The 24,715-nt window shown below is 38.9% G+C and overlaps 2 protein-coding genes across 7 annotated transcripts in view; one reads left to right on the forward strand and one right to left on the reverse strand.

Annotated features, from left to right (window-relative positions):
* The window catches only part of CKAP5 (cytoskeleton associated protein 5), a 111,436-nt gene that overhangs the window by 76,621 nt on the left and 10,100 nt on the right, over positions 1–24,715 (reverse strand). Inside the window, exon 1 of one of the 6 annotated variants that reach the window (XM_081279043.1) lies at positions 3,905–4,021. The exons of 3 other annotated variants lie outside the window; for them this stretch is intronic. The gene's annotated coding sequence lies outside the window, so the exon portion shown is untranslated. Of the gene's footprint in view, positions 1–3,904; positions 4,022–24,715 lie in introns of those variants that run through there. 2 more of the 6 variants (XM_081279044.1, XM_081279047.1) reach the window with 2 other exon arrangements.
* Positions 23,554–23,792, forward strand: LOC308641802 (meiotic nuclear division protein 1 homolog; the record flags this gene model as incomplete). The annotated part of the gene is made up of 1 exon (XM_081280394.1): positions 23,554–23,792. Exon 1 carries the CDS (start codon positions 23,574–23,576, stop codon positions 23,790–23,792), a length of 219 nt encoding a protein of 72 aa, XP_081136520.1. The 5' UTR covers positions 23,554–23,573.

The raw sequence follows: 24,715 nt of genomic DNA on the forward strand, positions 1-24,715 counted from the left end.
CAGTGGTGCATCCGGTAATCCCAGCAACTTGGGAGGCTGAGGCAGGAAGGATCCCAAGTTCAAAGCCAGCCCCAGCAACTTAATGAGGCCTAAGCAACCTATTGAGATCCTATCTCAAAATATCAATTAAAAAAGGCTGGGATGTGGCTTAGTGGTTAAGTACCCCTGGTTCAATCCCTGGTACATAAAAAAAAAAAAAAAATATTCACTCAATCTCCTTTCTAGTAAATAATAATATTCTCAAGGAATTTACAAATTTAAAAATTATATAAACAACGTATAATATAAAATATACTCTAAACAAATCATTATAATATGAAATATATTGTAGATGGAAAATGCACAAGAAGGGACAATAGGGTCATGGTAGTTCAAAGATAGGATTAGCAGCATGTGAGGGATCATCAGTGAGAACATCATAGAAAGGATCACATTTGAACTCAGTGATGAATGTTAGGTGGAAATTTTTCTTTTAAACAGCTGGTAGAAGCCAGGGGTGGCAGCACAACCCTATAATCCCAGCAACTTGGGACATTGAAGGAAGAGGATCACAAGTTTAAAGCCAGCCTGGCAATTTAGCAAGGCCCTAAGCAATTTAGCAAGACCCAATAAAAAGGACTGGGGTTGTGGCTCAGCGGTAGAGTGCTCGCCTCACATGTGTGACACCCTGGGTTCGATCCTCAGCACCACATAAAAATAAATAAGTGAATAAAGGTGTTGTGTCCAACTACAACTAAAAAATGAATATTAAAAAAAAATGTAGGGCTGGGGCTATAGCTCAGTGGTAGAGCGCCTGCCTCGAACGTGTGAGGCACTGGGTTTGATCCTCAGCACCACAAATAAATAAATAAGTTGTGTTCATCTACAACTAGAAAAAAAATATTTTTTTTTTTAAATGCAAAAACTTTATAAGATCAGAAAGGGAGACTATGGTCAGATCATGGAGATAATTAAATTATGCTAGACAGCAGGAAATGCTGGTTAATTGAAGCAAGGCAATAACATGATCCTACTTATTCAGATACATAAACTTAAATAAAATGAATCGGAAATGAAGCAAAATAGAGGTTTGATAGGAAATTATTGCAGTACTACAGGACTAAAATTGTGGTGCACACTTTAATTCCAGTGGCTCAGGAGGCTGAGGCAGGAGGATCATGAGTTCAAAACCAGCCTCAGTAACTTAGCAAGGCCCTAAACAATTTGGCAAGTTCCTGTCTCAAAATAAAAATTAAAAAGGGCTGGGGTTAAGTGGTTAAGCACCCTGGGTTCAATACCTGATTAAAAAAAAAAAAAAAAAAAGATTAAAAAGAGCCAGAACTGGAGGTCTTGACAATAGAAATGGAAAGGGGTGGGGCAGGGGAAACTGAAGTCTTTGGGAGGACAGGCAAGGAATTATGATGAGTTTGGCTTTAGACTTCGGAACTCTGATCTTCAAGTGATTAAAAATATGGTACCAGGAATGAAAAGAGGGATCTGAATTTTATAAACATAAACATAGAAAATCAAATTTTTTCATTAAGTAGCAGGGTTTGATACCTTGAGAGCAAATAATATTGCCAAGAAACATAAACATTAGTAAGATTTTAATCTGAACTATATATCATGCTTGCTTATATAGTTCATACAATCTAGTCCTTATTGAAATATCTAAAATTTCAAATTGTTCAGTGAGGTTTTACCCCAGTTTAAAACAGAGGCAAAGGAAAGGAGACCAGCTAAAATATATATGTTCTACAGCAATATCATCACCTTACCCCACTGATAATATCTAATGTCTCAAAGAGCTCAAATACCATATAGCTTATCCTGTTACCGAAAAACGTTTAGATGCAATTGTTTATTTTTAGATCAGAGTTTAAGAAATATTTTCAAGGTTATACATAAAGGTAGAACTTAGAATTCCAAATTGTTCAATAAAGTGCTCAGTGTTCAAATAACATTATTATGTACTATGTCCTATTGTAAAATATAGGCCCCAGCAACCTACCATTTTCTCATTCTTCAACAACTAAATAAAGTAAGGCACAGAGCGATTACATCATGAGTAATGTTAGAGCTGGGCCTAGAACTTGTCTCCTACTTCACAGTCCACCACTTTTCCCTAAACACCCACGGGCTCAAGTGTAGTGTCCTTTTATTTTAAATTCCTGTATTTTGAGAATCTGTAAGGATAATTATAGAGCTACTAACTAGATTGTTTTTGATTTCTACTTGGAGAAGCATTGACAGCATAACTATTTTATAGCAAATTCCCAAGATTGTGACCTACAAAAGCTCTTCACTATTACAATACAAGAGATCTGGACTTGATTACCTTTCTTGGACACCATGTCTGGCTAATGAGATGCTACTGCAGAAGCACAGCATGAGTTTGAGGGAGGTTTAAGGAAATGTTCTGCGCACTCAAAAAGCAATCTGGGGGCTGGGATTGTGGCTCAGAGGTAGAATACTTGTCTAGCATGCGTGAGGCACTGGGTTTGATCCTCAGCACCATATAAAAAAAATAAAATTAAGATGTTGTGTCCACCTATTAAAAAAAAAAAGCAATCTGCAGGGCTGGGGTTGTGGCTCAGTATAGAGTGCTTGCCTAGCATGTGTGAGGCACTGGGTTCGATTCTTAGCACCACATATAAGCATTTAAATAAATAAAGGTCCATCAATAACTAATAAAATATATTCTTTAAAAAAAAAAGCAATCTGCAACCCCTAAGTCAGGCAGGGTGGTACAACTGTAGTCTTAGTTACTTTGGAGGGTGACACAGGATTGCTTGAGCCCAGGAGTTTGGGGCCAGCCTGGGCAACATGCTATTACCTATTTCAAAACCACACACACACTCAAAATAAAATAAAATTAAAATAAAACTTTGAATGACCATTAAGGTGTGGTGATAGGTTCATTAAAAAATAAGACAGTAATTATGAACAAAGATAAAGAAGAATGCATGCACCCACTCAGAAATCTTTACTCAAACAGTGTCTAGGAAGGACAAGTGGACCAAAGAAGCATACAGTTATGTAACTGTCATAGAAAACTTAAGATTTTTATTATTTTGGTCAAGGCCAGACAAAATCTCATCTCTACAGGTAGCAAAAATGACAAGGCTTTCCATCTAATTTAAAAACTTTACTGCCTCAAGGTATTATCCATTAACCAGGGCAAGTGTTATTCTCTTACTGGCATATTCTGCGTTAACCAGAGACTAGAAATCTGAAGTGCTTCTCTAACAGGTCATCTAAGCAAACTTTGCTGTGTTTCTTTTCTCATTTTGGGATCATGGCTTCCTGCAAATTCCCTCAGAGATGAGACAGGTAAAGAGCTGTCTTTTACAGTGCTATTCGATCAGCAGGAAAGGTTAACTAGACTCTAATAGATGATCACTGTCAATGTCTCCAAAGGGGGACTGGATACAAATACAGGCCTGTGGGGAGAAGGAAAGCTAAACCCGGCTGTGAATTAGGTCAACTTTGAGAGTTACTGCTCTACTGTACCAAGGCGACTGAAAACCTAATGCTTACTCATCCCGAAGTTACCCAGGTGTTCCAATCCCAGGTTTAAGGACCAAAGGCCCAAAGCATTTGAGTCAGCTCCACCCACCCAGCTCAACTGGGTTACACTCTGGTAAAAGCAATCCTCTCCTCACCATAAGTAGAAACCAGGCTGGGGCAAAGCCAGGTAGCGGGCGCCGCTCACCCACTGCATATCCGAACAAGCACCCTAGGGACGCTGTCAACACCCAGAAGCAGAGCAGATGCCCAGGCTTTAGCTCACTGCAGCCGGCATTGTTTACGCTCTTTCACTGCCTTAGCCTATGATAGGCCAGGAAAGTCCCCAGTACGGTCCACCAGGACTTCCGGCACAGATAAGGGGGTATTTGCCCCTCAACCGCAATCTGACACTTACGCTCCCAAGCAGGGAGAGGTCGGGGGCCCTAAGGTCAGAGCAGGATCAGCAGGAACACCCAGCAGGCGGGCGGCGGAGGTATTGGTGCGGCGGAGCCGCTGGGAAACGCCTCCTCCGGGGGCGGGTCCGGAGCACTGCTGTCAGTGCCCGCCCCACCCTTAGTGCCTCTCCGCGAACACACTAGAGGTTTAAAGGGGCCGCAGCCCACCTTTGCCCAAAGGTTTTGCAGCCCTAAGGGTACTGCCTCCAGTCCACAGGCAAGAGCAGGATCAACTACGAAGACTACTGCACTTGAGTCCACCTCCTTTTTGGTGGAAACACCGGTAATGGTCCAGAGACAAAGGAAATGACCATTTCCCAATATCACAATCCTAATCCCCCCTCCAGGGGTAAAAAAAAATATATATATATACTGCAGGTAACAGCCAAACTACCACGGTAAATACACAGAGCCCATTTTATAAACTGCTCTTTTAACTTTCCTTAAAATTGAGCAAGTCTTCAAATGGCAATTCAAATACCCATTAAGGAATGCCAGCAGCCCCCAATGCCTGACCTTACTCTTTCACAGACTGTTCTATACAACAAGAGGAACTGTAGGCAATGATATCAGACAGGCATAAAGGTAATAGGAAGTAAAATAGAAAAGTACTCCCCCACCTTTATGGGGTACCAGAAATTGAGTTTAAGGGTACTTAACCACTGAGCCACATCCCCATCCCTTTTAAAAATTTTGAGACAGGGCCTCGCTAAATTGCGAGGGTCTCACTAAGTTGCTGGAGCTGGCTTCAAACTTGTGATCTTCCTAACTCAGCCTCTCAAATCGCTGGGATTATAGGTGTGCACCACCATGCCTGGCTATCTCCCCCTTCTTGTTAATGAAATGTGACATTTTAAAAAATGGCCAAGAATTCACTATGGCTCTATGTAAGTAAAGAAATAGTGCATGCAAAATACAATTGTGATGTGCATTCATCTAATTTTCCATGAAAAGTTACTAAGAAAACTGTAGGAGAAAATGCATTCGGATCTCAAGGAGTTAGGTCTTGACCTTTGAGATCTCCAAAGGTTATTAACAACTTTCAATTTTATTTTCATAAAAACAATTTCTGCATTTTGTCTCTTCTTCATACCAAAAGGAAAGAGATTTATGTAGTTTTAAGCCTATATTCCCCCCATGGTCTTCAGATAGATAAACATATCTTACTGAAGTCTTAGGCCATTAGCAAACTAGTGTGGGAATCATTTCAGTGAGGCTAAAGACCATCTAACCTAACATCTCCAGTCTGAACAGGTGTGACCAGACTCAGCCATTTTCTGGTTACAATAGTATCTACCTCAGGGTTATCAAGACAATTAAATGAATTAATTTTACATTTAATTAATTTTTTCTATTCAAGTAGAAATTTAGATTCCAAAGGACAGACATTGAAACTAGGAAGGAGATTCACTGAGGTTGTTACCCTTATTCAGAAGGTCTCAGAAAATTCTAGGATGAAGTTGTAGGGAAGAAGAAGCTGATTAGGATTAGAATAGTCTGATTTTGACCTGCCAAGACAATCTCATTCAATGCATTTACTGTGAATGATACTTCTGAATTAGGCAATTAACACCTCTCACTACAACCTCATCAAGTTTACCACTGTTCTGAGGGTAATGGTTAGCAGATCAGCCTTCCTCATCATATTTTGAGCACCTCTAGGGCAAGGACTGGATAGTATCTTAATTATCATTTCCTTCCAGTGTGATACAAAATAAGTACTCAATAAATATTTATTACAAAAGAGGGCTGGGGTTGTGGCTCAGTGGCAGAGCACTTGCCTCACACATGTAAGGCACTGGCTTCAATCCTCAGCATCACATAAAAATGAATAAACAAAATAAAAATATTGTGGAAAAATAGCATTAAAAACAAATATTTATTATAAAAGATATGACCAATGCTATTATCTAATATTTTTATAAGAGTGCAGATGAACCTCAATAAACATAAATGCGCACACACACACACACACACAAAATGGATTATATATAGCGTTACACTTTCTAATGAGTTAAAAATTAGAGGGAGAAAAAAAACCCCATAGATTCACTCTCATAGTTCACTCTCAAAATCAAAGCTTCAAAATTATTATTACAGGAATTTCTATCTCTGGTCCATTTTATATGGATATTCCTGAATAACTCTTGGATTTTCTTTTTCTATTTTTGCCATGCTGGGTATTAAACCCAAAGCCTCATGCTCATTCATGCTATGCAAGGCTCAACCACTGAGCTGTATCCCCAGCCCTATTTTGGTTATTGCTTCCTTTTCTTTACTATAACAAAAGAGACTAAATTGAATATATAAAACCTCCATAGTTCAACAAATTACTGGGCAGTAATTGTCTCCTTAACATAAGGAATGATTTGGTAAATATTTCACATGTATATAATAAACACTGGAAAACATGAGGAAACAATTCATGTATTAGAAGATGGCATTTCTAATGCTTTTAAAAAATCTCTACACCATAATTTTTTTCTGCTTAGTAAGAAGCTGGGTGTGGGGTACCTCTGTGATCTTGGCACCTTGGGAGGCTCAGAGGAAGATGGTGAGTTCAAAGTCAGTGTCAGCAACTTGACAAGGCCCTATGAAACTCAGCAACACCCTGTTTCTAAATAAAATATAAAAAAGGCCTGGGGATGTGTCTCAGTGGTCAAGCACCCTGGGTTCAATCCCCAACACACACACAAAAAAGTTATAGTTGAAGAAAAAAAAAACATAAAACATACATAACCAGCACAGGTAAAAGAAGTTTTACGTATCAACTGGAACTCTTTACCATATAATATTGAACAACAACAAAAAAAGCAGTCAAATATAGACATTAGGGCGATGGATTCTGCAGCCAAAACGAGTTCATTTATTTTATTTTTTAAAATATTTTAATTTTAGTTGTACACAATACGTTTATTGTTTATTTATTTTTATGTGGTGTTGAGGTTTGAACCCAGGGCCTCGCGCATGCTAGGTGAGCGCTCTACTACTGAGCCACAACCTCAGCCCCAAGTTCATTTATTAATGGTTGTACCATTTATTAATGGTGTGGCTGTGGGCAAACTCCAACCTTGCTGTGCTTCTTTTGTCTATTTATAAAATGGGAAAAATAATAAGTGTAACAGGACTTAGAGGTGGCTTTTGCTAAAAAGCAATGACTTCACTTGGGCTTGCAGATATCCAATGGATAACTAAAAGCAGTATAAAAGCTTAGCGTTTTTGTCTTCATTTTACATCTGTCTCCTTTGCTACCTTAAATTTTGGGTCAGATACCTGTTCAATTCTACATGTAGACATGTTAATCACTTAAGGAGCGTTCATGTAAAACTCATATTCCTCCCTTTTCAAGGTTGAATATATCAAGTTCAGAGTAACTAAAATGTTTTCAAGATTAGAAGGGATATCATAATTAGTAGATTGTCAATAAACAGCTTGTACAATGTCCTGTTCCAGACCATTGGAGCAGAGCCTACAAGTCTCCAGTCATTTCCCTAAACCTGAAGGAGGATTCAGTCATTGTCCTAACTCCATCTTGCCTTTCAGAATTGTTCTTTCTCTGAGTCATTCTCTTCTACAATCATTTTGGATCACAGGTCTGATACCTTAAACATCCTGTGACAAGATCTGAAAATACTCCCAGGGAGCAGCAACTTCCTTATCCCTAACAAGGCTGTACATGGCTGATACTGAGGTAATGATCAACCATACCACAATTTGATCAAGATTGTTGAACTATGAATACCCCTACCACCTTGTTCCTTCCCTACATAATCCTGAAACTTTTGTCAATAACCCAAAGATAGGGCTGAACATGCTGATCCTCCCAATGTGCCCACACTAAGAATAAAAATTCCTTTCCTTTGTTCTCTACCACTTGTGTCCTGTTTGGTTAATTGGGGAAAATGGCTGAGTCTGGTCCCAGAGTCAGGGGCCACTGACCTAGGACTCTGGTTACAATAATATCTACCTCAGAGTTATCAAGACAGTTAAACGAATTAATTTTACATTTATAAAGTGCTTATTAGAACAATGCCTAGAATAAAGTGCTACATGTTAAATAAAATATATTATGTTCAACAAATATTGTCTAGTTTATCTACCATATTTCTTTTAACGCTAAAAAGCAAATATATAGCCCCCTCACACTGGCTGCTCCAACTTCCCAGTGTTCCCAGCTGTCAGAGCAGAATAAATCAAGGATTAAAGAAGAGAGGGGAGCCCGACATGGTGGTGCACGCCTGTAATCCTAGCAGCTCGGGAGGCTGAGGCAGGAGGATCACGTGTTCAAAGCTAGCCTCAGCAAAATCGAGGTGCTAAGCAACTGAGACCCTGTCTGTAAAAAAAAAATACAAAATAGGGCTAGGGATGTGGCTCAGTGGTCAAGTGCCCCTGAGTTAAATCCCTGGTACCTTCCCCCACTTGCCAAAAAAAGAAAGGAGAGGGGAGATTCCCTGAGCCACGAGCTTTTATATTAAGTTGGGTTTACTAAGATATAAATCTTATACAGTAAAATCCACTCTTTACAGCATATAGTTCTGAGCTCTGACAAACACACAGTCACATATCCACCATAATCAAGACTACCTTATCTCCATCAGTCCAAAATTCCCTTGTGCTCTTTGTACTCCTCTCTGCACTCCTAGGACCACTGATTAATATTCTTTTCTTACAGTTTTATTGTTTGTTTGTTTTTTTTTTTGCTTTTTCCACAGTATTATAGAAATGACACCAAACAATATGTAGTATTTTAAGTCTGGCTTCTTCCATTTGATATAATACAACTGAGATCAAGGGTGGGGCATGGTTCAGCAGTAGAGTTCTTACCTAGCATGCACGAGGCCCTGGGTTCAATCCCCAACACTGCTAAAAATAAATCGAAAACCCCCCAAAGCACTGACAGCATCCATGCAGGGGCACATAATAGCTGTTTCTTCCTCTTTATTGCTGAATAGTATACAATATGTGATATAAATACATTTTGTTCCTTTACCAGTTCAAGATATGTGGGGTATTCCCACATTTTAGCAATTAAGAAAAAACTGCTCTCATCCTTCTCACATGGGTTTTTATATGAATGTAGTTTTTATTTTTTTTAATTTTTTTTTTAATATTTATTTTTAGTTCTCGGCGGACACAACATCTTTGTTGGTATGTGGTGCTGAGGATCGAACCCGGGCCGCAAGCATGCGAGGCGAGCGCGCTACCGCTTGAGCCACATCCCCAGCCCTAGTTTTTATTTATCTTGGATAAATGTGCAGGAGTGGGAATGCTGGGTGCTATGGCAATTGTTTATTTACTTCTACAGATAAATGCCTACCTGCTTTCCAAAGTAACTATATCGTTTTGTATTCTTACCCAATTATGAGAGTTCCATATTACTATGCATTACTAGTACTAAGCTCCAGAATGAATCTATATTTTTTATCTAAGATTTAAAGCCAGTTCTTTACACAATTTAATGCTCATGGATTTTAATATGCACTTCTATTTACAAATAAGTCATTGATCATTTGCTATGCATCTTAGATCCTACTTTATAACACTTTCAAAGGGAAATAACAATGAAAAAGGAGGCTGAGACAAGAGAGTTGCAAGTGTAACCTCTACTGCTAGAGGGCTTCCTATTGGGTTCAATTCCTAGTGTGGGCAGGGGAAATCACATCTGTGAATAATCAAATCTGGTCGTTTTATCTGGACTGACAACCTTTTTGCATCAACAAAAAGTATTTCTAGGAGGTAGAACAAATAAAAACATGCAAGTTAGCCAGGCATGGTGGCACACGCCTGTAATTCCAGCAGTTTGGGAGGCTGAGGCAGGAGGATCGTGAGTTCAAAGCTAGCTTCAGCAAAATCGAGGTGCTAAGCAACTCGGTAAGACCCTGTCTCTAAATAAAATATAAAACAAGGCTGGGGATGTGGCTCAGTGATTGAGTTCCCCTGAGTTCAAACCCCAGTACCAAAACAAAAACAAAAAACAACAACAACAACAACAACTTGTACATAAATGTTTATAGCAGCATTATTCATAATAGCCTGCGAAGTGGAAACAACCCAAATATCCATCAAACTAATGTATGAGTAAACAAAATGTGGTATCCATATAATGGAATATCATTCAATCACAATAAGGAATTCGAGGCATGGTGGCACACACCTGTAATTCCAGAGGCTTGGGAGGCTGAAACAGGAGAGTTCAAAGCCAGCCTCAGCAACCAAGAGGCGCTGAGCAACTCATTGAGACCCTGTCTCTAAGTAAAATATAAAAATAGGGCTGGGGATGTGGCTCAGTGGTTGAGTGCCCCTGAGTTCAATCCCCAGAACAACAACAACAAACAATATGAAGTAAGAAATGCTGCTACAACACTGATGACCTTGAAAACATGCTAGGTGAAAGATGAAAGATACTAATGACCATAGAATTCCACCGTTATGAAATGCCTAGCTTAGGTAAATGCTGAGAGACAGAACGTAAATTAGTGATTAATAGTAGCTGTGTGGGAGGGAAGGAGAAAGGAATGGGAAGTGATTGCTACTGGGTATGTAGTTTCTTTTAGGGGTGATGGAAATATTCTGGAATTAGACAGTAGTGATAGCTGCATGTTAAAAGTAATAAAATGATAAAACATTATGGTATATGAATTAACTCTCAATTAAAAAAAACCATTGACAGGAGACAATAAAAAAGCTTTGATATATTCACAGGAAAGATATTCTAAGGTCATGAAAACTGGAGGCATCTAACCATGGTGAGTAAAAAAACCGCTAGCTGCAAAACGAACATGCAGTATGATTATACAAACCCAAGCAATATAGTACTTAGAGATACATGTATTTGTGGTTAAATCAAAAAGGAAAGCACGGGAGGATATTCTGAAAAAGCAGCACAGAAAAGCCAGAGACTATAACTTGGGACACAAATAAGGAGAATTACACAGGATATTGGCAAATAATCTAGTTCTTCAGCTGGGTGGGGGAAAAAGAGTTCTGCCTCCAGCTAACAGAATCTTATAATTTAAATATTTGTTTTTTAGTTGTAGTTGGACACAATACTTTTATTTCACTTATTTATTTTTATGTGGTGCTGAGGTTCGAACCCAGGGTCTCCCACGTGCAAGTCGAGCTCTCTACCACTGAGCCATAACCCCAGCCCCAGAATTTTATAATTTAAAAACTTATACTCCACAGTGTACAAGCATAATTGTAGGAAGGCAACTTTTTTCCCTCTAATTTTTCTTTTTAGTCTGAGAATTGCCTTGGGCTGGGAGGCGGAAATCCCAGAATCCCTACTCTGCCATTAGCCATAAAACTTCAGAGGGCGCCTAATCTTTGAGGGCTTTAGTAATCTCATACATAAAACAATGAGTTTGTGTTGACAACTCTCCAACCTCTAAAAATGTTATGAAACAGTATTCCACAACAAATATTTATATATAATAAACAGCATACCCTCAATTCTACTAAGACAACTGCAGCAGTAGCAAAAATCTCATATACTCTGGTCCTTGGTTAAATAAATTACCATCAAGGAATGACAGTTTGCCTTATTCTACTATTACAGATAGAGTGGCAATCTAAACAGTTTGCATAAATGTGGATTATATCATCATTTTCCTTTTTTAGGCAACTTATCTCTGATAAAATATATTTTGACCCCAAGTCAAAAAGCAAGAATCCACACAGACTACTCAAAAGGCAAAATTTAGCCATCAGCCTATTAAGCTTAGCAATGAATGTGGCAAAAAGTATAAAGCACTAATTCAGGAAGTCAAAAATCTGAATTGTGTTTCCTTATTCATAATACAGAAAAGAAGAGTTTCTGGATCATCTATTCACAACTAGCACAATTTGTGGTACCAAGACATCTATATCAGATGGAGAGAATGCCTTCCTATGGCCTTGTGCACAGGGTGCCACACCCAGCTGAATAATCTACTAACCATCATTTAAAATGGTACACTAAAAGTTCAGGACCAAACTGCTTCACTGGAGAATTCTACCAAACATTTAAAGAAGAATTCATTTAGTAATCCTGAAATTTTTCCAAAAAAAAAAAAAAAATCAAAGAAGGAACACTTCCAAATTCATTCTACAAAGGCCAACATTATTCTGATACTAAAGACAAAGATACTGTAAGAAAACTACAGATCAATACCCCTAATAGATATTGATGCAAAAATAAAATAATTGCAAACCAAATTCAACAGCATATTAATGATGCAGGGTACAGTGCTGCATGCATGTAATCCCATGGGAGGCTGATGCAGGAGGATCACAAATTTAGGGCCAGTCCCAGCAACTTAGCAAGGCCCTAAGCAACCAGGGAGACTGTCTCAAAACAAAAAATAAAAAGGGCTAAGAATGTAGCTCAGTGGTAAATTGCCCCTGGGTTCAATCCCCAGTACAAAATAAAATAAAATAATATAAAAATAATACATCATGATCAAGTGGGATTTATCTCTTAGATAAGTTATGAGAATGGCTCAACATATGAAAAAATTAAGCGAATGTACCACATTAACAGAATGAAAGGCAAAAACTATATGACAATCTCAACTGATGCAGAAAAAGCATTTAACAGGATTTAATATCCTTTCTTATTAAAAACACTGAACAAACTAGGAATAGAAAACAACTCCCTCAACATAATAAATGTAACTTACATAAAGCCTGAAGCTAACAACATACTCAATGATGAAAGACTGAAAAGCTTTTTGTCTAAGATCAGGAACAAGCCAAGTAAATGGTTCTTGCCACTTCCATTCAACATAGTATTGACAGTTTTAGCTAGAGCAATTAATAAGAAATAAAAGGCATCCAAATTGGAAAAGACTTAAATTATTTCTGTTCACAGATGACATGATCCTATATGTGAAAACAAAAAAACTGTTAGAACAAATAAACTCAGCAAAGTTGCAGGGTACAAAAATCAACACACAAAATTAGTTGCATTTCTCAAGAAATTGTGCCAGTTGTAAATAGATAACCAATTCAAAAAGGAAATTAAGAAAACAATCCCATTTACAATAGCATCAAGAATAATAAAATACTTAGACATAAACTAAGTATTTTTTTTACCAAAGACGTAAAAAACTTAAGACAGAAAACTACAAAACACTGATAAAAAAAATTAAAGTGGAAAGACATCTCACATTCAAGGTTGCAATTCCTGGAACCTGAAAATGTTACATTATTTGGAAAAAGTTTTTTTTTTTTTTTTTTTTGCAGAGGCAATTAAATTAAGGATCTTGAGATAGAAGGATCTTGAGATAGATAAGGTATCCAGGTGGGCTTTCATAAGAGGGAGAAAGTGAAATGTGACACCCAATGGAGATGGTGATGTGAAGACAGAAGATTAGAAGAGGCTGAATGAAGTAAAGGGACCACAAGCCAAGAAATGCCAGCAGCCACAAGCAACTGGAAGACACAAAGAGAGATTCTCTAGGATCCTAGAGTCTCTGGTCCTGCAGACACTTTGATGTTTAACTCTATATATCTCAGTTCAGATTTCTGATCTCCAAAATTGTGAGAGAATAATTCCTGTTGTGTTAAACAACCAAATATGCGGTAATTTGTTACAGCAGCCTTAGGAAACCAATACAATATTATACATGTTTGACTGCACATCAAAAATTTCTAGAAGGATTCACAGAAAACTGCTAACCAAACTACCTCTGAAAACATAATATCCAGTTCTGCCTTAAAAAAATACAATGACCTTTAAAGTCTTTAAAACAATGTTTTTTAAGAGTTTTAAAACTTTAAAATTCTAGTTTAGAACTTTGAAGCTGGATATGCCCATATTCATCCTAATAAGCTGCAACTCATTTTTCCTTCTTAAATGTTTTTTGGGCAACCTATCTTCTTCAGAAGAAGAAACTAGTTTTTTGTTTTGTTTTTTTAATCCATCCTTTTCAAGATGAAACTAAATTCTATTCATTATCATACCAGCATCTAGCATAGCGCTTTGCATTCCAGTATATAATTCTCAAAATGCTAAAATTTCATCAAATCATAAAAAAGTGTCCCTTGTTATTTATAAAGAAAATTTTACACGTTTATATTTCAAATGTGTTGGAAAACATGTTTAATACAATTTTGAAGTAAATCCTTTTTCAAAATAAAAAACTGCTTTTTTAATATTTTTATCTTTTAGTTGTAGTTGGACACAATACCTTTATTTTATTTATTTTTATATGTGGTTCTGAGGATCGAATCCAGGGCCTCGCACATGCTAGGTGAGCACTTTGCCACTGAGCCACAACCCCAGCCCCCGCCTAAAACACTGCTTATTAAAAAAATTTCCCGATAAGATTTTTTGCTTACTCTTTGATTATAAAATCCACTAAAAAAGTATAATTAATTTTTAGAATCTATTACTTTGGCAAAGTCAACACAGAATAGTTGCCTGTAATAAATCTAACTTTAAAGAGCTCTAGTCAAGTCTAAACCTTGCTGGAAGGAGTAGCACACACCTATAATCCCAGCTACTCAGGAAGCTGAGGCAGGAAGACTGCAAGTTAGAGGCCAGCCTGGGCAACCTAGTGAGACCCTGTCTCAAAAAATAAAAAGCACTGGGAATGTAGCAGTACCCCTGGATTCCATGTTCAGTACCACAAAAACAAAAAACAAACCTGCTCTGCTACAGACTAGCTGAGCCTCAGTTTTATCACCCATCATAACATCACCATCTTCATGTGGTTCCTTTTTTAACACCACTTGCTGTGCATACATTATGTGCCCGGCACCATTCTAAGCAATTCATATGTACTTTTTTTTTTCAGAAAGAATTTTTTTTAAATGTTTATTTTTTTATTTTTTTGAGAATTTTAATATTTATTTTTTAGTTATCGGCGGACACAACATCTTTGTATGTGGTGCTGAGGATCGAACCCAGGCCGCACGCATGCCAGGAAAGCGCGCTACCGCTTGAGCCACATTCCAGCCCCTCATATGTACTTATTTAATCCTCTAAAACTCTGAAGGTGATATAATCATCCACATCTAGACAGATGAGGAAACTGACACAGAGGATAATGAAATGTCTAAAGTGATTTAATTGTTGTTGTGAAGACTAAAGATTTACCCCAGTACATGTTAAAAATCTTCCCCCTCCCCCGACCCAGGAAAAAAAAAAGAATCCCTCCCTAATATTTGTACTATTCTCCTATGCACCAAATAGGGTTGCACCAATCCGGTCATGTGAGGCTTCTATAGGCACTGAGTACAGGTTGTGCACAAGAGTCTGGGAGCAAGTACAATAAGAGAGAATAGCAGACACATCAGGTTTAGACTACGAAAGTCTCACTGAGAAAGTGATTTTTTAGGCTAAGAACTAGAGGAAAGTAACAGGGATTGACCAAGTAAAGACATAATGAATGAGAATAACAAAGACTATTTCAGGCATGCATGAAAATGTCTAAAACAGCTAAGAAAGAGTAAAGAGCAGGAACGTAACCCATGCGGTCAAATGGGTTGAGAGGATCAAAATGGAAAGGACCAGGTCATACAAATCCAGTGATTTTACACAAGTAGTAGTACTAATAGATGGCCTAGCAAAAGCATGAAGTAAACAATAGCTATCATTACTGTGCTGTTATTATACACATCATCCCCAGAATCAGAGATTTTAGACTGACTTTAGACTGATTCCTTACTTCAGTCTCTGGTTCAAGAAAGGACTAAGCCATGTTAGAGTTCTTAGGAAAATTACTTCTTTGGCTGTAAGAGTAATCTATTCCTTTTTAACCTACAGAAAGCAGACTCATCATTACTTTAAAAGCCAGATGCCACTAATAATACTCAAAGGGAATGTGGTGGCCCACACCTGTAATCCCAGCAACTCAGGAGGCTGAGGCAGGAGAATTACAAGTTCAAGACCAGTCTCAGCAATTTAGTGAGGCCCTGTCTCAAAATAAAAAATAAAAAGGGATGGGGATGTGGCTCAAGGTCAAATGCCCCGGGTTCAATCACTGGTAAAAATAATAACAGTACTCCTCAAAGGTACTGTCCATATTTTGTTTGGAGGAATCTCTCATATCAAACATTGCTCAAAATTAGCAAGCAGTCCTCTACAGCATGAAAATACAAAAACACAAAAAATTTATTGCACAGAGATTTCCAATATGTGATTTGGTCTTTACTCGAAGCATCCATGCTATTTCTAGACTAGGAAGTTTTCATGAAAGTTGGAGATAGATACAATACCTTTATTTTATTATTATTATTTATTTTGGTCCCAGGGATTGAACCTAAGGCGCTTAACCACTGAGCCATATCTCCAGCCCTTTTTTATGTTTTATTTAGACACAGGATCTCACTGAGTTACTTAGCACCTCCATAAATTACTGAGGCTGGCTTTGAACTCACAATCCTCCTGCCTCAGCCTCCTACGCTGCTGGGATTACAGACATGCACCATCACACCTATTTTATTTTTTTAATCGAGTGTTGAGAATCAAACCCAGTGCCTCACACATGCTAGGTAAGCACTCTACAACTGAGATTCTATTTTTAAACTTATCACAAAGAACCAGAAGTACAGAATTACAATATTGGTAAAATTCCCAAAATCTGCAAACAAGAGGCTTCATACTTCATACTGAAAATAAATGCAAAATAGAGGGAAAATTATAGCAAAACTGATTAGATAGCCAACTTTGCCAGATTTCAAGATTTATACTTATTTCTGAAACATTTCTATTTTATGTAACTTTAAAAATAAAAACTTCCTGGTCTTATTAAATAAAGTGTACTGATAATTATTTAAACTTTTCAGGATGATGCCTTTGGACAATCAATGCAATCCTACCCTCAAGATCTAGGGCCATAAATATATGAGAAAGTCCTTGCAAAAAACAAACAAACAAACAACAACAACAAAACCTTTTACTAAGGTGACTTTCTTGAGTTTTACTGTTTTACATTTTGTAGCTTTCCTTTCTCAACCTTTATGATCAAGTTAATACTTTTAGTTATCTTGTAGCAGTGTCCCTAAATTTAGCTCCTGATTTAAAGAACCAAACAGGCAGATATTGTACATAAAAGAAATAGAAGGGTTTGCTAGAAGGAAGTCAATACAATTTTTAATAAACTACTTAGGCTGCCAAAGACTTTTTTGGGGGGTTTATTTCCTGTTGTAGCCGACTTTTGGGTAAGTAAAATACTATTTTAACACTTATGATTAAAAAAAAATTAAATGAATTTCATTTTAAAATACTTGCAACTACTCAACTTTTTTCTCAACTTTAAAGAAAGGATCTAAGCCAGGCATGCTGGCCTGTAATCCTAATAGTTCAGGAAGCTGAGGCAGGAGGATCCTGAGTTCAAAGCCAGCCTCAGCAACTTAGCAAGGCCCTAAGCAATTCAGTGAGACTTTGTCTCTAAATAAAATACAAAAATGGGCTGGGGATGTGGCTCAATGGTTAAGTGCTCCTAGGTTCAATTCCTGGTACCAAAATAAATAAATAAAGGATCTAAAAGTCACGTTAATTAATTACAACCTCTAAGAAATATTACTAAGATATCAAAGAAATAGGTTTCTTATTTCTTCTCAAAGTAAAAAAAAAAATCATATTTTAAGATACAAATGATCATCATGGTTTATCTGCTATTATATGTATACCAGAAATGTAGGACCATTCCAACTGAATCAAAATTTGTGCTTTGAATACATATCTAAACAAAGACCATAAGCCAGGAACACACAACTGTTGCCAAGTCACAGAAAACAATGTTTTCTGTGGTACTTGAAAGGTGTTATCAGGGAGAAAAAGATCTCAGTAAGACAAATTACAAAGAGGCCATTTGTTCATGACCTAAATTTCCTCTGAAAGTGGGAGAATCTGTATCATTTCATATTTAGCTTAATATAAATACAGATAGAAAGACACAGAAATAATAACACATCTATGGGGATTAGTTTACATATATTACCTAATATTTTCAGCTGAGAGGGTCCATTTATGACACCCAGTAGCAACAAGTACCTGGATCTTGGTAGTATTCAGAAATACTACCACCCAGTAAAAGAAGCCAAAGTTCCTTGGAGAAATGTCTAATTCTAGGGGTGGAGCAGGGATAAAAAAAGATGAGCCTGGAGCATCTTGTATGTAGTACCATAAAGTAAGTATTTAAAAAGAAAAAGATGGGTGTATGTGAAAGGGACAAAGAAGCTCTGACTAATACTCCTCAAATTCATCAAAGACAGGAAGATAAGGAAAGACTGAGAAATTACCAAAAGACTAGAGGAGACTAAGGGAGATGATCACTGGACTGGATCCTGAAATAATAATAATAATATGAATAGAAGAACTGTTGAAATCCAAACAAAATATGGTTTTTTTTAAAAGTAATGTACCACCAGGCATGGTGGCACACACTTAGTTACTTGGAAGGTTGAGCAGGGGTATCACAATGTCAAGGTCATCCTGGGCAACCTATCAGGGCCCTGTCTCAAAATAAAAATTTAAAAAGGGCTGAAGGGCCGGAAGGGTGCCATGGTGCGTGCCTATAATCCCAGCGGCTGGGGTGGTTGAGACAGGAGGATAGTAAGTTCAAAACCAACCTCAACAAAGTTGTGGCATTAAGCAACTCAGTGAGACCCTGTCCCTAAATAAAAATACAATCTAGAATCTAGGGCTACGGATGTGGCTCAATGGCTGAGTTCCCCTGAGTTCAATCCCTGGTACCAATAGATAAATAAATAAATAAAAATAAAAAGGGTTGGAGGGGCTGGAGTTATAGCTCAGTGGGTAAAATGCTTGCCTAATATGTATGAGGCACTGAGTTCAATCCTCAGCCCCACACAGAAATAAATAAATGTATTTAAAAAGTAAATAAATAAAAAAGAAGGGGCTCAGTGGTAGAGCACTAGCCTAGTATGTGCAAGGAAGGCCCTGATTTCAATATTCCAGTATTGGAAAAAAAAAAAATGTACCTATGTTTATGCCTGAGTTTTGATAAAATGTACTATATATGATGTTAACAACATGGTACAGTGTGAGAGGAAATCTATATATCTGGTAGTAGAGATTGAACTTAAGGGTACTTTACCTCTGAGTAAAATCCCCAGTTTTTTTGTTTTTGTTTTTTTTGAGACAGGATCTCACTAAGTTGTTGAGGCTGGCCTTGAACTTGTGATCCTCTTGCTTCAGCTTCCTGAGTTGCTGGGATTACAGGTATGTGATACCAAGCCCAGCTTCATTTTTGCAACTTTTCTTTAATTCTAAAATTATCCCAAAAATGAAAAAAATTTTTAAAAAATATGTATATCTTTTTAGTTATAGATGGACACAATATCTTTATTTATAATTTATTTTTACGTGGTGCTGAGGATTAAACCCAGTGTCCCACATATTCGAGGCAGGTACTCTACCACTGAGCTATAGCACCAGCCCCCAAAATGAAAATTTTATTTTTAAAAATTTCCTCTTACTAAATTACCATTGTCTTCAAAAACAAAGTCAATGTCATGAAAACAAAAAAATTGGGTTGGGGTTGTGGCTCAGTGGTAGAGCCCTCGCCTAGCACATGCAAGGCCCTGGGTTCAATCCTCAGCATCACATAAAAATAAATAAATAAAATAAATGTATTGTGTCCAACTACAACTAGAAAATAAATTTTTAAAAAATTTAAAAAAAAGAAAAACAAAAAAAATGTTTAAAGTAGGAGCTATACCTACTAGGATGACTAAAATTAAAATTATAAAACTAAATGCTGTCAAGAATATGGGATGACAGGGGCTGGGGTTGTGGCTCAGTGGCAGAGCACTAGCCTAGTATGTGTAAGGTACTAGGTTAGATTCTCAGCATCACATATAAATAAATAAGATAAAGGTCCATTGACAACTAAAAAAATACGTGTGTGTATATTTATATTAAAAAAAAGAAGACTGTGGACTAACAGGAAATCTCATTCATTGCTGATAGGAATGTAAAGTGGTATAGTCACATTGGAAGATAATCTGGGAGTTTCTTACTATATGATCCAGCAATTATGCTCCTAGAAATTTACCCAACTGAATTAAAAACTTATACCTACCTCACAAAAATCTGCACATCTACAGCAGCTTTGTTCATAATTGTCAAAAACTGGAATTGGGGGGCTGGGGTTGTGGCTCAGCCATAGGTAGAGTGCTGGCCTACCACATGCAAGGCCCTGGGTATGATCCTCAGCACCACATAAATAAATAAAGATACTTTTCAATACCCATAACATTTTTCCCCCATTGCTGGGAATTGAACCCAGGGCCTCATTCATGCAAGGCAAGCGCTCTACCATTGATCTATATTCCAAGTCTCATAAAATGGATTATTATTCATCAATAAAAATAAATGAGCTATCAAGAAAGACATGTAGTAATCTCAAATTACATTGTGAAGCAAAACAAGCCAGTCTGAAAAGAGTATATATAGTATGATTCCAATTATATGATATTATAGAAGAGGCGAAACTATAGATATCAAAAATATCAAATGGTTGCCAGGATTTACAAGGAAGGGAGGGGCAAACAGGGATTTTTAGGGCAGTGAACCTATTCTGTCTCTTTTTAAAAATTTTTTGTTGTTGTTGAAGATGGACACAATACCTTTATTTTTTTATTTTTTTTTTAATGTGGTGCTGAGAATCAAACCCAGTGCCTCACAGGTTTTTTTGTTAAGTAAGCTACAACCCGAGCCCTCTCTCTCTTTGTAATCCAGCTCAAGTTTAATTGTACTAACAGCACAGGACAACCACCTCAGGTAGACAACACCCAGGGGTTGCACTAGTCCTTCTGTTATCACACTGGCAGACAGAGGCCTTTATCATGGAGATTCCATGGACACCTTTGGAAAGATGAGCTGACCTGAAGCTGAAGTTAGAGCTGAAGCTTCAGGTACAGCCTAGGCATGGGCCTTGGTCTAAACACTGGCCTTTGGCCAGCAAAGCCAAAAACCTTTAGCAATGTAGGAAAGACTGCCACTGCCGCAGTCTGGCTGGGCACAAATCACCGAGGTGCCACAAAGCACTTCCTGTTCAAACAGGAAACTTTATTGTGGAACTCCATGCACACTCCCTGGGAACTCTCCCAGCTCCCCCCCACCACCACCCCTTGAGAACTCAACCAGAACTCCAAAGTAGCGGGCTAGCAGGCGGGCCGGCAGAGGCAGCAGGAACCACCCTATTCCTGAGCCACCCTATTGCCGGACAGCAGGGGTTCATATACAACTGAATACACAGCTTAACATAACCATCATCATCTCAATGGCTCACCTCTCAACCACTCCCTTCTGGCAGAATGCCAAGAGTCATCCTCTGCTGTGGCCCTCAACATCCACTGTGGCCCTCAACATCCGCTGTGGCCCTCAACATCCGCTGTGGCCCTCAACATCCAACATCCTTTTGGGATCTTGGGCTTAACCTCCTTGGGATTTACGAGGTCTTTCACAGCCTGAGCAGGTACACTCAGAGCCTTGGTGCTGTTGGCCTGCATCTTCTTCAGGTCCTTCTTGTATTTATTGGCAAAACATATGCTCCTCTCAAGGCCTATCCCCTTAAGAGATGCATACCTTTGTGAATAGACTCACATCTTTGTGATCAGGGTTCCTTGATGTCATTTCTGGAACTGGTTGTATATGAACCTGACCATGTCTGCACCATTGCCTATTACTCCATGATCTTATAATGGTGGACAAATAACATTATGCATCTGTCAAAACCTACAGACTTTAACAAGAGTAAATTTTATTGTGTGCAAATTTATTTTTATTTATGGGGGGGGGGGACCAGGGATTGAATTCAGGGGTACTCGACCACTGAGCCACATCCCCAACCCTATTATTTAGAGACAGGGTCTCACTGAGCCTCGCTATTGCCATGCACGGGTGGCTGTGAACTCACCATCCTCCTGTCTCCACCTCCCAAACTGCTGGGATTATAAGTGTGCGGTATTGTACCTGGCCTATTGTGTGCAAATTTTAAAAAAAACATTAAGGATGGGAACAGAGGTACATGCCTATAATCCTACCAAATTAGGAAGCTGAGGCAGAAGGACAACAAATTGCCAGGACAGCCTAAGAAATTTAGCGAGATATGGTCTCAAAACAAAAAGATAAAAAGGACTGGGGATGTAACTCATTGGTAGACTGCCCTGAGTTTAATCCCCAGTACCAAAAAAATAATAAGACATTTAGGAGATTAAAATGACTTCAGAAATAAGTAGAATTCATAAAACTAAAGGCAAAAGCACTGTACTCTAAAATTGTTTTCCATTGGAGTCCAAAGTAATAATTCTAATACACACACAGATTTATGAACAACTCTGAATAACTAAATAAATGGTACAAGTCCCAGGCTTTTCACTGTTGAAGTAGAAATTCATATATTAGCAAGGGAAGGAGGATAGAATGATTCATGTGGTAATGAATCATATTTGGAGATATCTGTAAGCACTCATATTTAAATTAATATACATACAGATGGCCACATTTAAAAAATATTTATAGATACCTCTAATATACCTGGGGTTAACATATATACATACTATTCTGTTAATCAACTTTCTCTTATAACAAATAAATCAACTAATAAAGAGAAAAGGTTTATTCTGACTCATAGTTTTGGAGGTTTCAGTCCATGACTGATTAGCCCTGTTGCTTGTAGGCCTACTTATATCACCTCACAGCCATGAAGTACAAGATAGGAAGGGTAAGGGCTGGGGTCCAAATGCCCCCTTCAAATGCACACACCCAATGACTGGAAGACCTCTCACTAGGCCCCATCTCTAAAGTTTCCACCTGCTCTCAAGATTGCCAAACTGGGAATTAGCTGGGCACAGTAGCACACACCTGTAATCCCAGTAATTTGGGAGGTTGAGGCGGGAGGTTTGGAAGTTCAAGATCAGCCTCAGCAACTTAGTGAAGACCTAAGAAACTCAGTGAGACCCAATCTCAAAAAAAAAAAAAAAAGGACTAGAGATGTGGCTCAGCAGTTAAGTACCCTGGGTACAAAATATACACACACACTTTTTTTTTTTTTTTGGGGGGGGGTGCTAGGGATTCAACCCAGGGCCTTGTGCATATAAGGACATATAATACTTTTTAAAAAGGGCTAGGGCCCCCTGGATTCAATCCCCAGCACCAAAAAAAAACAAAACAACAACAACAAAAAAAAACTTAACTGGGAACTAAATCTGTAAGATACAGCCCTTTGGGGACATTTAAAATCCAAAATAGAGGGCGGCCTTGGCGACCCACCCGGCGCGGATCTCCGGCCTGGGCTGCGGGCTTGTGGTGGAGTGTGTCTGGGTGGGCGTGTGCCAGGGGAGCTCCGTGCGGCGACCCTTGGGGATCAGGCCTAGCGGGGCGGGAAGGCCCACAAGCAGCGCGCCGGGGAGAGCCGGGACTTACTTAATTTTCAATAATTGGAAAGCTTATGACAAGAGGGAATACCACCAAGTTCTACACTTATTGTGTTATGGTCAGCAGCTGGCCTAGGACAGATTAATGGAAGTTTTGAGTGACAGTTCACCCACTTTCTTCCCACTTGTTTTGAAACAGAAATCTTGTAAAAACTTGGATTGGGATTAAATTAGTGGAATGTCCTTTATAAAAGGTATCCTGTAGGCCCGCACGCCGACCCTGCTACCCGCACCATGAAAGATGTGTTTCAATTGAAAGACTTGGAGAAGATTGCTCCCAAAGAGAAAGGCATTACTGCTATGTCAGTAAAAGAAGTCCTTCAAAGCTTAGTTGATGATGGTACGGTTGACTGTGAGAGGATCGGAACTTCTAATTACTATTGGGCTTTTCCAAGTAAAGCTCTTCATGCAAGAAAACGTAAGTTGGAGATTCTGGAATCTCAGGATCACTAGGCAATGCTGAGCTGACGTGGATCTGGGGCGAACAGTCTGGGCCTCTCAGAACGCACACTGAGCCCGGATCGGCTGAATTCAAGCTCCCGTTCGCCTGCTTCCCGCAGACAAACAGCTGTGACTCAGCACTAATCCATCCGGCTGAAACAACTGGTCAGCCCTTCTCATCCTACGGAGGTAAATGCCTACCGAGCCTTCATAGGTAGTGGCCACAGGTTTGAAACGGGGCTTGGGAGAGACAGTAAGGACCCACCTGTTGCATTGGTCGCCCGGCAAAGGGAAACGAACTGTCGCCATTTGCAAGAGATACCACCATGGCAGAGAACCGACGTCATCAGACTGCGGCGGAGGAGATAACTTCATTGAAACCTGCGGCTACAGGTGTGTAATTCCCTAGCCTTCCCTCTCCACACATCGGGGAAACCTTAAGGGCCCCTCCCAGCTCTCCTGTGAGCACAATAGCCAGACAGAGGGAATCTGAGGTGGCGCGGGACCCGCAGCGCGGAACTACCGCTCCCACCAGGGCTGACACCTGAGGTCTCTTGCACCAACTACCGGGGGCGTGGCTACCGGAGGGCAAGTAAAATTCGCTGAGGATTCTCAGCCCCAAGCTCTACAAACTTAGGGTCTGAGGGAATGGCAAACTGGAAGAGTGTGCCCAGTCGTTCATGAAAACAGGGCTCCTGGGAGCAGCAGACCTGGCGTGTAGCCAGTATTGTGGTGAGCGGCACCCGTGAGAGGGGCCTGGCTAGAGGAAAAGTGGGAAGTGACTAGACACAAGAGGAGGCCCTAGGCACTCAGGATTGGAGACTCGCCCAGTCTGGGAGGAGCTGCTGCACAGTGCTTGGTTCCCGCGTATTGACAGGAGAAACTTGGCCTGCTGGGCACAGCGCCACCTACTGGAAGAGAAGTTAATCAAACTC

Source organism: Spermophilus citellus (assembly GCF_964194105.1).
Source record: "Spermophilus citellus genome assembly, chromosome: 2".
NCBI lineage: Eukaryota > Metazoa > Chordata > Mammalia > Rodentia > Sciuridae > Spermophilus > Spermophilus citellus.